This window comes from Mytilus galloprovincialis, chromosome 6, assembly GCF_965363235.1.
Source record: "Mytilus galloprovincialis chromosome 6, xbMytGall1.hap1.1, whole genome shotgun sequence".
Taxonomy (NCBI): Eukaryota; Metazoa; Mollusca; class Bivalvia; order Mytilida; family Mytilidae; genus Mytilus; species Mytilus galloprovincialis.
In genome coordinates, this window is record NC_134843.1 from 92,334,736 (window position 1) to 92,347,143 (window position 12,408).

A 12,408-nucleotide genomic window follows, 5' to 3' on the forward strand; every position below is an offset into this window, starting at 1 on the left:
TTTGTAATTGGACGGGGACTATGTATTGTCATGCAATAATACTCTCAGAATGCTTGATTCTTTGATAAAACCGAAAATATCAGATTGATGCTTGTTTAAAGAAGGAGAGACTAGACAAAAACAATGTTTACCAAAATAGAGTTCAAAACTACTTGATTATATGTATTTACTGAACAAATTTTTTTAAAACTTATCAACCTCTTGACTTGGTTATTGGTACCATTGAAATATACTAATTAAAGACGTGTCATAGATAAAAACTAAAATATTTGTTAAGATTTTTATTTCTTTTTCTTCTTCCCAGTTACTTCATCTAACAAATGTTTCATTTTCTTGTCTTTTAAGGATGTCTGCTTGTCATGTTTTGGAATTTTTGTCTGATTTTCTGAATCCTCTGGTTTTGTCCATTTGAATGCCTTAAAAAGAATTCCCCATGAACCCCCATTTTTCTTTTTATAAATCTTTTACATGTATAATTATAAGTTATTTGTAAAAGTCTTATAAAATTTTGTTTATTTTTCAATAGTATTTGAGAACTTTAACTGGTCAATGATAAAGCTATGAAAAGTCAAGAGAGAACATTTCCCCGCCAAAATTCCAATGGCTAATATCTCGAAAACAAGCACATTGACCCCTAAAACTTTTTTTCTTTTTTGATTCCTCAATTTATTCCCTATCAATACATACTAGTTTTATTGAAAGTTATTTATTTTGAAACTGAGCAGCGAACATCCTTAATTGATATTCTTTTGATTGTATTTTACTTCCTGGTATTATTTGTTCGTATCCTAGGTTCCCTTTGTACAAGACTGGTTTCTTTGTTTTAGGTTTCTCTTAATCATCACTGTCCTGTAAAATGAACATATACTTCAAATATTTCTCCTAACTGTTATAAGCATAATACAATATATACGCTGCTGAAATATACTGATACTGTAAACCAACTTTAGTTCGTGTTCAGCCAATTCTAGACTATTTCGCGCCTATTTAGTTTCACGATTCCCAAATTTACTTGCTGTAGATAAGTTAGGAAAAATTATAAATATTCGCAACAATCTATATTCGCGATATTTTTCTACTCGCGAAAATAAATTGCTCGCGCAAAATTAGTTGGTTTACAGTAATACAGATACTGTCACAAATATATAATTAGTATGTGAGGCCTTAATGGTCTAGTGGTAGGGTTTTAGCCTCTAAGTGTAGGAGGCCTGATCAGACTTGTTTTTGCTGCTTGTCTGCCAAGCATGTTGCATTTATGGGTAAGAGCAAAGACTGGTGGGCTCAGAGTCATATCAATGTGTCCAGGTAGTTACTAAGTTAGTATAAGCAGGGGTCATTTTCATATCACATCGATATGTTTTTGTTCTGATATATGTAATATTTGCAACTGTTATTTTAAACACTACATCAAATTACATAGTTCCAGCTAAAGAAACCATGTATATTTGTGATTATGTAGAGGTAACCAGCAAATGGAAAGTAATAAGTCTTGTTATGAGAATACAATTGTATAGTGAACATGTCTTGTGATGTAAACATAAATCTTGTGGGATTTATCCCTCCCTAAGACAAGATACTTGTATCTACGTTGGCCATTCTTTTTTATGAAGCAAAGCAATACCAACTCTTTCAATTTGTCTTTTAGTTTGGAATGTGGAATACTTGTGTAAAGAGTAGAAAAGTCAAATGTTTTAATACTATTACAAGATGAAAGAGAATTAGATTGTATGTACTCTAAAAGATCTTTGGAATTTTTAAGTATCCACATCTGATTCACGCCACCTCTAGAATAGGCAGTTTCACAATAACTTTGAAGCCCGTCTTTGATTGCTGATAAAATAGATGTTAATAATTTAGAAAGAGGTTTCGTGGAGCACTTGGAAGACCCAGCAATATACCGTTGTTTGTAAGAACACTTGTGTAGCTTAGGTATCCAACATAGTGATGGAAGATCTAGTTCTTCATCTTCGGTTGAAATTCCAAAGGAACATAGAACAGACCTATGATTATCCAGGATTTCCTCTTTGGTAAGTGTCGTGAGGGTATATGTTGAGTTTCCAAGTGAATTGTCAATACCGAATTCGTTTATCAAGCAGTCAATGTAATGAGTTTTACACACAAAATCGATGTTGTTTGGGGCTTTATCTGCGGGGACAACAACATATTTGTCATGGAGGTAGGATAAGTGTTTTGCAACATTTGAGTCTTTAAAGATTGACGTAGCATGGGCATTGATACACCCATTCAGTTTCTTAATTCTGATTTGTATCAACGACCTCACTGCCTTAATCCATTCGGAAAGAGTGTCTACGTTTTCCTTCTCGCGCTTAGCCCATTGCCTGGCATAATCCTCGACTAAATCCATCAAGATTTTAAAGTTGTATTTCCAATTGATGGATTTAGGTTCACGATATTTCGGACCTTTCGATAACACATTTCGTAGAGATGTGTTATTAACAATGTTGAGGTCACCGGTAATAACGTATCCAGCCGGATTATATGTGAATTGGGAACTAGCACAATTGCAATCACGAGGTTTAGACTTGAAGTCGTCAATATCGAGATCCTGCAAAACGTGTTTGTAATTGAAAATTTTAGTTACAATAGGTTTGGTATAAGAAAGGATTGGTACAGACTGGTCTTTCAAATAAGGAGGTATTTTCGACTAATTTATGATGAAGGATATTGCCTAAGTTGACGCCATCGAGACCTTTGTTGACAAAAGAAAGATTTGTTTCATCTTTTCCAATGCGGACTGGCTTGAAAAGTCTGTGACTTGCAATATCCGAAATTATAGCTTCAAGTTTGTATTGGTTTGAATGAGGGTTTGTAACAGTGGATTCCAAACATAAATTGAACAGAGAATGAAGTTTTAAAAGGGGTAATGAATAAAGTTTCGTGCGAATGTTATGAATACCTTACGGCTTTTGTATAAATGGCAGCAAGTCATTAATAGAGACATCATGCAGAGAAGGTAATGTATAATGCCGATGACCATGACTGCGTCTCTGTCGAGGAGTCGAGTTGAAAATATTCATCACATTCATCGAGTTACACGAAGAACTAGATAGAATACCTATACCATCAATTTTGTCATTGCAACCATAAGGTGTCGCAGTTCCCAATTGTCTAATCCAGTAGTCCTCTTTTTTTCTACGGAGAGTCGTTGAAAGATTAAGATTGTTAGAGCTTTGGTATATCTTTTCGATAATGCGAACTGTCATAGAAACGATGGAATGATCGGGCTGTTTGAAATTCTGGTAAAGAAAGTCGTTAGCATTGAGGTTAATGTCTGATCTATGACCGCGCATACGTTTGTTTTGCCTTCCTTTCGTTTCACCGACGTATACCAATCCGCAAAGGTTGCACCCTAATCCGTAGACGACATTTATCGATTTACAATTCAGATCACCGTAACTTCTGGTGAAATATGACTTCTTGGTCAAATTGCTAGTGAATTCCAATTGATGGATTTAAACTGTCAATCAAAACATCCATGATCTCATTTGATACCTATGCAGTTGAAAACATTGTTGTATCATTTATTAAATTTTTTGTATTTTATGTGCCAAAAAATGTGTGTTTTACTGTTGGTTAGAATATGTTTGAACAAATCTAACATGATATAAAATGCATCATGTTTTGTATTTAGTTCACAGTTGTGTAAAATTAAATTTTCATGCACATTGTATAGAAATATACATAAGTTTTATGCAATTATCCAAAATACATATCCAAACTTCAAAATGGATGGAATATATTACATGTAGCCCCCAGCCACATACATCACACCATATCCTTTTATCCCCATAGCAACTACCAAACTTTCATATCAAGACACTGTCAACCATTCGTATCATAAAACGTCAAAGCTCAAAAAGTATATGTTGAATGGAACTGTTGTAACTTTTTAACTTGATCCAGGTTTCAGTATTCTGAAGTAAAGAGTTGCATCTTATTTTTCTGTGAATGCAATACTTATGAGGCAACACTGTACCTTTGTTGTCAGCTTGGAATGATAAATACTTGGAAGATGTTTTACTTGTATCCATCTTCAACTTTGCCAAAAGTTAATGAAGAATTCTTTTGACCCCAAAATTTACAGATACAAATTTTTACAATGGTCAGACATTACATATTAAAGGAGTATTTACAGGAAGAAAAACACTTTTTTTTACAAATCATGTCATTTTACTTTTCAAACAAACAAATTGACTGACATAGGTGTGTGAACTTGTGTCTACTATATATCCTGGCAATAACAATGAAAATAAAATAGATATCAGTAGGAAACATAAATACTTGCAGCTTTATTCTTTTTAAAGAATTCTTATACAGTATTGACAGCTTTAATAAACTATTTTATTCTGAAAATATAAATTTTATTTGGTTCTTCTATTGTAACTGATTCTCAATTGAAAAATATTATGGGAGACAAATCACACATCCATTGCAGGTACCAGTTTGAATAAAAATGATCAGCCAATCTAACAGGAAGTAGTAAAAAACCGGATAAAACTTATTTTGTGAAAACTATAAAAAGCTTTATAGATTTTCTGCTTCGATAAACATTTATTGACTTTTAGAACACCCTTTGTTCATATTATCATATTTTTAATGAAAGATTTAATTCATTATGTGATATTGTATCTTAGCATGTGATTTTGTAGTTATACAGTGCCCTGCATTTAAGTAAGGGTAATTTGTTTTAATTATTAGTTTGGGCTTTGTAAGGAAAAAATTCCATAATCATCTGATGCTCTCAAGATGGCTCTTAATCCGCCTCTGTAGGTATTGTATTTGATCCAATAAAATGTATGTGGAGGAATTTTTAATTATGACTTGTTCATTGTTTGATAATTTTTAGAAATATAAATGCTTATTTACTTTAACACAGGGTTATTTAAAATAAAAGTAAAACATTACCCAGGGTTTAAGATGTTGGTGTGTTATTTTTTGTGATGTACTGCTTATTTTAGCTTTAATAAATGTAGTTGATTGTGTCCACATTAAATGCTTCAGGAAAGACATTCTTTCATTTTATCAAATAAAGGTTACCTTTAGTTATTAAACCCAGTTAACAAAGAGGGGTTTTATAGTGTTTGTTTATTTTTCTTTCTGAACTTTGTATCTGTATTTCATCTTTAACCGTTGACTGGATTTTCTTTAAACATTCAGAAAATAATCAGTAACTTATGACATTGTGCACCTTCAATTCAATTTTTCTAACTGGTTGATATTGGGTTTACCAATAGCAAAACATAGAGTTAACCATAGTAAAATGGGGTTTGCCATTTCATATCTGTAACTTCGCCTACAACTAGAACTGGATTTTCCGATAGGGGGAAAGGGTGGGGGCTGGAGGTATAATTCTTCAGCTTTTCTCACAGCTTTTTTCATATAATCTTTTGTTGCATTTTTTCTTTATACAACCTGTTGAATGCTTGGAACAGTTCATACAAGAAATGTCTTTTTAGGATGAAGACTTCCAATTTTTATCAATTTGTGCAGATTATATTGACATTTATATTAGATATAACTACAGTTTACAGATACCTTCAGAAAGAGAGGTAGCCCTGCTAGATAAAAAGAGTGAATGTTAATATGACAAATATGTAATTTATTATTTTCTGCTTTTTGATATTTTTTTTAGCAATATGATTAATAACCTGTTAATTCCAATTCTTTGCTGTTTTTTTCTATTCATTTTGTATTAACTTTAAAGTAAAAAATTTAAAAGAAATAACTTGCTGTTGTCTTTCCTATTTTGTAGTGTTTCCTGTGTATGAATAAGCTTACATTGCCAAGGATTATTTCAAGGTCACAGGAAAAGGTCAACACATGAAATATTAAGTTGTAGAACTTCAAATTAGGAGGAAGGCCCAGCATGAGAACATACCTGAAAACAGTACCTACACATACAAAGACTATGATTGATTTTTATGCAAACTAAAGGTGGTTTCAAAATGAAATGTTCTGATAATTTCTAAATCATTTCAATGAATATTTGCCTTTAGTATGCATGCAGATTTTTGACCTGTCAAAAGTGTCTATGTACAGTGAGAATTCCTGCCAAAGTACCCATTCAAACATCTCTTTACCGGTAATTAAGGATATACGTTATCTCTTATTTGCAATTAAATAAACATGCATGCAGTTTTCTTTATAGGTCCAAATTTAAAAAAAAAACACTTCCATACTCAGTTCACCTTTGTTTATTGTATAGAATCATAGTACTCATAATGCTCAAATCAATTTGACATTAGTCCCTTTATATATGGTTCATATATATTTGATAATTTTTATACAAGAATTTCTCAAAAAGTCTACATGTATCACACAGGTTTCCCTTTTCATGTAAGTGATTATTTTGGGCCATCTTTGCTTTAAGGCGCTGACTTCTCAACATTTATTGAAGATCCTGCAGAAATTACAAAAATGCAGAACATAGGAACTTTAAGTTGACATTTACTTCAATGCCCTAAATGGGACCCTATATTTAGAAACCAAATACAGGTTGTAAAACTACACATAGAAGATGAGATACTTTCTTTGGCTGAAATCTTATCATTAGTTGGTTAATAGATTGTTCTTCATTGTCATTAATCCAGAACAGGAATAAAATTTAATACTGTATTTTAAGAGTGTAGAAATACATGATTTTTACAATTCCCTATGTAAATAGAAATCAATCAATTACGGTTATGATTATTATGTAGTAATTCATGCCTTTAATACTTCAACCTCTTGCTCCTTCCACATTTCTCACCATCTTAAACTTAACTATAATTGATAATTCGAGCAAAGGGGGCCCACATGACATTAGAGACCCGTAAAGATAGTTCAGAAGTATGGTCTCCATGGGAATAACTGTTGTACTGCAGTTTTATATACTTGTATATATATTATTCTAAGATAAAAACTGGTTATTATACAAAATGTCATATATATATAATACATGTACTATTGAGTATATAAATTAACTATGAATATAAGAAGATATAAATTTAATAATAAATTCTACAAAACATAATATATTACATTGAAACAAGAATTTTGAATTGTTGGATTTCGATTTACAGGCTTTAGATTGATAGTTCATGTAGTAAGTATAGAAAAAAAATTGTTGCTTTTTCATTTGGCTTACATTTTATTTTGCTTTTTTATTTTTGCGTTATTTTGGTTGACTAGCTTGATTTGATTTATATCATTACTTGCCTTTTTTTTCTTTTTCTTTTTTTTTTTTTTTTTTTTTTGCTTTTCTAGTTATGCGTTCTTTATATGTTGAGTAAATGCATGCATGCTTTAGCTTACATATAGATATTGTATGTTATAATGTAATTTTTTTGCTTTTTTCGTTCTACATTTTGTGCTCAGCTGTTTATATTTCTAGAGAAAATGTATGCTTAAGTCCATTTCAAAGTATGTGAATTTATAAGACCACCTTAAGTGGTGTATATATACACAATTGGATGATGTGCGGGGTGCTTTTTTATACCGTTAAGACTCTACATTTCTTGAAAATAAACCTTTAGATTGAAATAAAACATGTACGTTTTGTACCTTCAATACTCATAAGGTGATATAAATTTATACCTTAAAAGAGGGACGAAAGATACCTAAGGGACAGTCAAACTCATAAATCTAAAATAAACTGACAACGCCATGGCTAAAAATGAAAAAGACAAACAGACAAACAATAGTACACATGACACAACATAGAAAATAAACAACACGAACCCCACCAACAACTAGGGGTGATCTCAGGTGCTCCGGAAGGGTAAGCAGATCCTGCTCCACATGTGGCACCCGTCGTGTTGCTTATGTGATAACAAATCCGGTAAATAGTCTAATTCGGTAGGTCACATTCATGAAAGGGAAGGGGATTGTAGTTACGACGTAAGGAACATATCCGATATCATTTGTGAAACGGTTATTCCATAACGGTCAACCAACTCGTGATGGCGTCCGTAAAATTTACGAAGGGATGATTTCAACTTCACCATTTGGAACTCTTGGTTTAATAGCTTCCTTGTGAGCAGCAACCCTCTATCAAGAAAATCATGATAGGAAATGCAAGCACAGGAATATCGTATCAATTGGGAGATATATACCCCGTATGCAGGTGCTGCTGGAATGTTGCTACTTAGAAATGGAAATTTCACAATTGGAAAGCTGAAATCATCTCTTTTGTGGTAAAGTTTTGTTTTCAACCGACCCTCATTGTCAATTTCTAGATGTAAGTCAAGATATGAGACAGACTTAACTGTATCTGTAGTATCCTTTATCTCTAGTTCGATGGGATAGATGCATTCCACATAGTCACCAAATTTTGAATTATTTAGTGAAAGAACATCATCTATATAAGGTGCGCTTTAAAAAATGAATATTTAGTTTTTGATCTCACTTATAGTAAATTAATAAATTAGGTATGCTAATTTAAATCCAAAGATGCAAAGTGACACCTCACATGTTGTAGTGATGTGATATAAACATAAGACAAACTTTACCAGATCAGATAAGGAAGCACAAAACAATGGACATTTTGCGGTAAGGTACTTCTTGTGTGATTTCTTCTCTTTTGTGTAAACAATTATTTTATGTATAAACCTAATTTATTAATTATAAGTTTGTAAGAAATGATGTTTAAATATTGAGATGTAGTTCATATTATTATGCAGATCAGTACAAACCTTAATCTGGCCTAAATTTGATCTAAAAACAAATTGAGTTATCTCCCCTAGAACACATGTAAATCTGTATCAAGATCAGAAAGATCTTAGTTTCATATTTTATGTTTTAAATGTGTTTCTTTTTCTGTTTTGTTTGTTTGTTTTATGTATATATTTATTACAAAACATGGATTTCTGGTATTTGGCATATATATGAAATATTTTTTCAGGGAGTGAAATATTATGAAATCAGTCCTGATGTCTCACATGAACTATTTTCTCCTTTTTTTTTACAAATATCATACTTCACAGTTGAAGAACAAATATCATGATGGAAGAAAAAAACATTAGAATAATGTCCTATAATTGTCAAGGACTTCACATGAAGGAAAAACGGGGAGATATTTTTGATTATCTTAATTCAAATGATTTAAATATCTCCAGGATACACACTTTGTAGAACAGGATGAAGTTTTGATAAAAAAAAACAATGGAAAGGCCATTGTGTTTTTAATTCATTTGCCTCAAATAAACGAGGAGTTGCTATACTGTTTAAAAATAATTTTGACTATAAAATACATAAAGTTAAAAAAGATGGAGATGGCAATCTGGTGGGATTGGATCTTAATATTGAAGACAAGAGATTTACTCTGATAAATGTTTATGGGCCAAATATTGATACTCCCTGCTTCTATGACAAATTAACAGAAATTATAGATTTCTTTGGAAATCAGCTTTGTATTATCTGTGGGGACTTCAATCTTGTTCAAAATTTCAACCTTGATACCCATCACTATATAAATATAAACAATCCAAGATCTAGAGAGAAAACTTTGAAATTAAAGAATATAAGAATCTCGTCGACCCATTTAGAGAAATATACCCTGATCTTAAACGATTTACATGGAGAAGGAAAAACCCTTTTAATCAATCTAGATTGAATTTCTTTTTTATTTCTGAAAGCCTTATAGATGACATTTGTGAAGTAAACATTGGTAATAGCTACAGGTCAGATCATACACCAGTTATTTTGACTTTAAAAATAAATGAATTTATAAAAGGCAGAGGCCTCTGGAAGTTTAATAACTCTCTCCTTCAAGATCCTGAATATGTAAAACTATAAACAACAAATTACTAACACAGTTGAGCAATATGTAATGCCAGTGCATAGAGGGGATGCTTTACATGGTATTGATAATTTAGATATTGAATTTTCAATTAATGACCAATTATTTTTGGAGACCCTTCTCCTTGAGATTAGAGGTAAGACTATTTCTTATTCAACATTTATAAAAAGAGAAAGGACAAAACGGGAAATCCAACTGACTGAGGAGATAAAAAATTTAGAAAATGAGGTAAGTAATGAGGACATTCTTGATAAAATAGAAGCTAAAAACTGACAACTTAGAATTTTGAGACAGAACAAGGTTAAAGGTCAATACGACAGGTCAAGAACCCAGTGGATTGAAGAAGTAGAAGAGACCTACAAATTTCTTTTGAAATTTAGAAACTCAAAACTTTGTCAATAGAACTATTAAAAAACTAGTTACTGATGAAAATACTGTAGTAGAAAATCAAAAAGAAATCTTAAAACAATCAAACATTTTTAATGAGAAACTTTACAAAAGACAAGAATGTCTTAAAAAAAGTAAACTTATAAAGGGAATTACCATCTTCGACATTTAAATTAAATGATATCGAAAAAGAATCATTAGAAGGTAACATTTCTTTTACTGAATTAACACAAGCTTTGAAAAGGATGAAAAATAATAAAAGTCCTGGGTCAGATGGTTTTACTGCAGAATTTTTTAAAGTATTTTGGATAGACATTGGAAAGTTTGTCTTGAGGTCAATAAATAATTCATATCAGATAGAGGAAATGTCTGTCACACAGAGGCAGGGAGTTATTACAAGTATTCCTAAAGAAGGCAAGTCAAAACAGTTCTTAACAAATTGGCGTCCATATACACTTTTGAATTCAACATACAAACTAGTTTCTAGTTGTATAACTGAGAGGATAAAGTCAGTTCTAAACAGAATTATTAACTCTGATCAAACAGGATTTATCCCGGGTAGATTTAAATACATGTTTAGATTCATCATTTGAAAGAACCTTATATATATTTAAGTTATATTGAAATGAAACACAGTTTGATTTTATCCATATATTTTCTGTGCAAAGGGAAAAAACTCAAACTGACTAAATAGTTCTCTAAAATTAGATATGATGTAATTTTTCAAAATATAATCAATTATATAATAACAACAACCAGTGATGACTAAATTCTCTAACATTAGATATGATTTATTAACACTAAAACATTGTTAGAATCAGCATATCAAAGAACCTAAGAATTCAATTTTGTATGAAATTAAACAAAAGTTTAATTTAGAACCCTTTGGACCTTAATTTGGACTTATAATGAACAGAACATGTCCAAATATTTGGTAATTTAGATAAATCAACTGCACTAACAATTGAAAGAGCTACACAAATGTGTATTTAAAAAGCCAAATGTTTTAAATTGCAGTAAAACAGCTTAAAATCTCATGAAATACATGATAAAATATCAGCGTCTGCTAAATATGACTAACCGAAAATAAAGCAACGTCTCTCAAGGACTGACTAGGTAGGAAGAGCCCCTGACAAACAGGTGCAAGCTTTTTATACCCGACGGAGCTATCGGGGTAACGAACGATTCTTAACTGGGGAACGAACGGGGAAACTGGGAACGGGCCTGACAAGTACGAAAAGAATCCCTGATTGCTAGAATTATGTACATTAAAACGCAAACAGTATGTTTACGGAACATAAAAATCATCTAACTACAATTTACAATCATAATTAATATCGTTTTAATACAATAATTTTGTGATAATCGATCTACAACCGCTATAGTATTCATACACTGTTTTACGCTAGTGGTACATAAAGTTCACCTGAGGTTACACCAGTCAACCTCATTTGCATAATCAATACACAAATATCATTGTGCCGGAAATAGCGGCTGATGCACAAAAGTGAAAGTAACTACATAAGTTATCTCGATTATACCTCAATAAAAATGATTGAACACTGGGAAAACGGAATGAATAGGACACTGAAAGCATAACGAATTGAATTAAAAAGGTGAGAACAAGTGCCAAACTTTAAAATAGCCTAAAATCATATCATAGCCGATAACAGGTGCTTGAAAGAAAATACACATGTTTTCAACATGTTCAAAGAAATTTCGCTTGGCCGAGTCATTACAATATAATTCTAAAAATACTGCATTGATTTTGCATTTTCTAAAACCTAATTTTAACAAAAGTCTCTTTAAATATGCTCACCCAATTGGACTATTTATAAATAAATTAGTCGAAAACAAGTCTGCTTCTCCACCCCCTTAATTAGTCAAAAACAAGTCTGCAACTCACACATTCCCCCCCCCCCCCCCCGAAATAAATAAAAAAATAACAATGTTGTGTTCACATGATATTCTTGGTATTCTTGCTGATCATGTCAGCATCAAAAAGAAAAATGCCATTATTCTATATTTATAGGTCACTGTGTGTATCAACGATGGGGAAAACTCAAACCATATAGTCAGCTATTAAAGGCCCTGACATGAAAAATGTGATGCAATTCAAACAAACAAAAAACGGCCTTAGTTAAAATACAATTTACGAAAAAATACGACAGACATAAACCATGTTTACTTTATTTTAAACCTTAGATATATGTTTCATTTAA

At 31.6% G+C, this 12,408-nt stretch overlaps 1 protein-coding gene across 1 annotated transcript in view; it reads right to left on the reverse strand.

Annotated features, from left to right (window-relative positions):
• Positions 1-291: 291 nt before the first annotated feature.
• The window catches only part of LOC143080719 (acyl-coenzyme A diphosphatase NUDT19-like), a 28,237-nt gene continuing 16,120 nt past the window's right edge, over positions 292-12,408 (reverse strand). Inside the window, exon 3 of the mRNA XM_076256718.1 lies at positions 292-849. Within this exon, the coding sequence (XP_076112833.1) occupies positions 842-849 (8 nt within the window). The 3' untranslated portion in view covers positions 292-841. The remainder of the gene's footprint in view (positions 850-12,408) is intronic.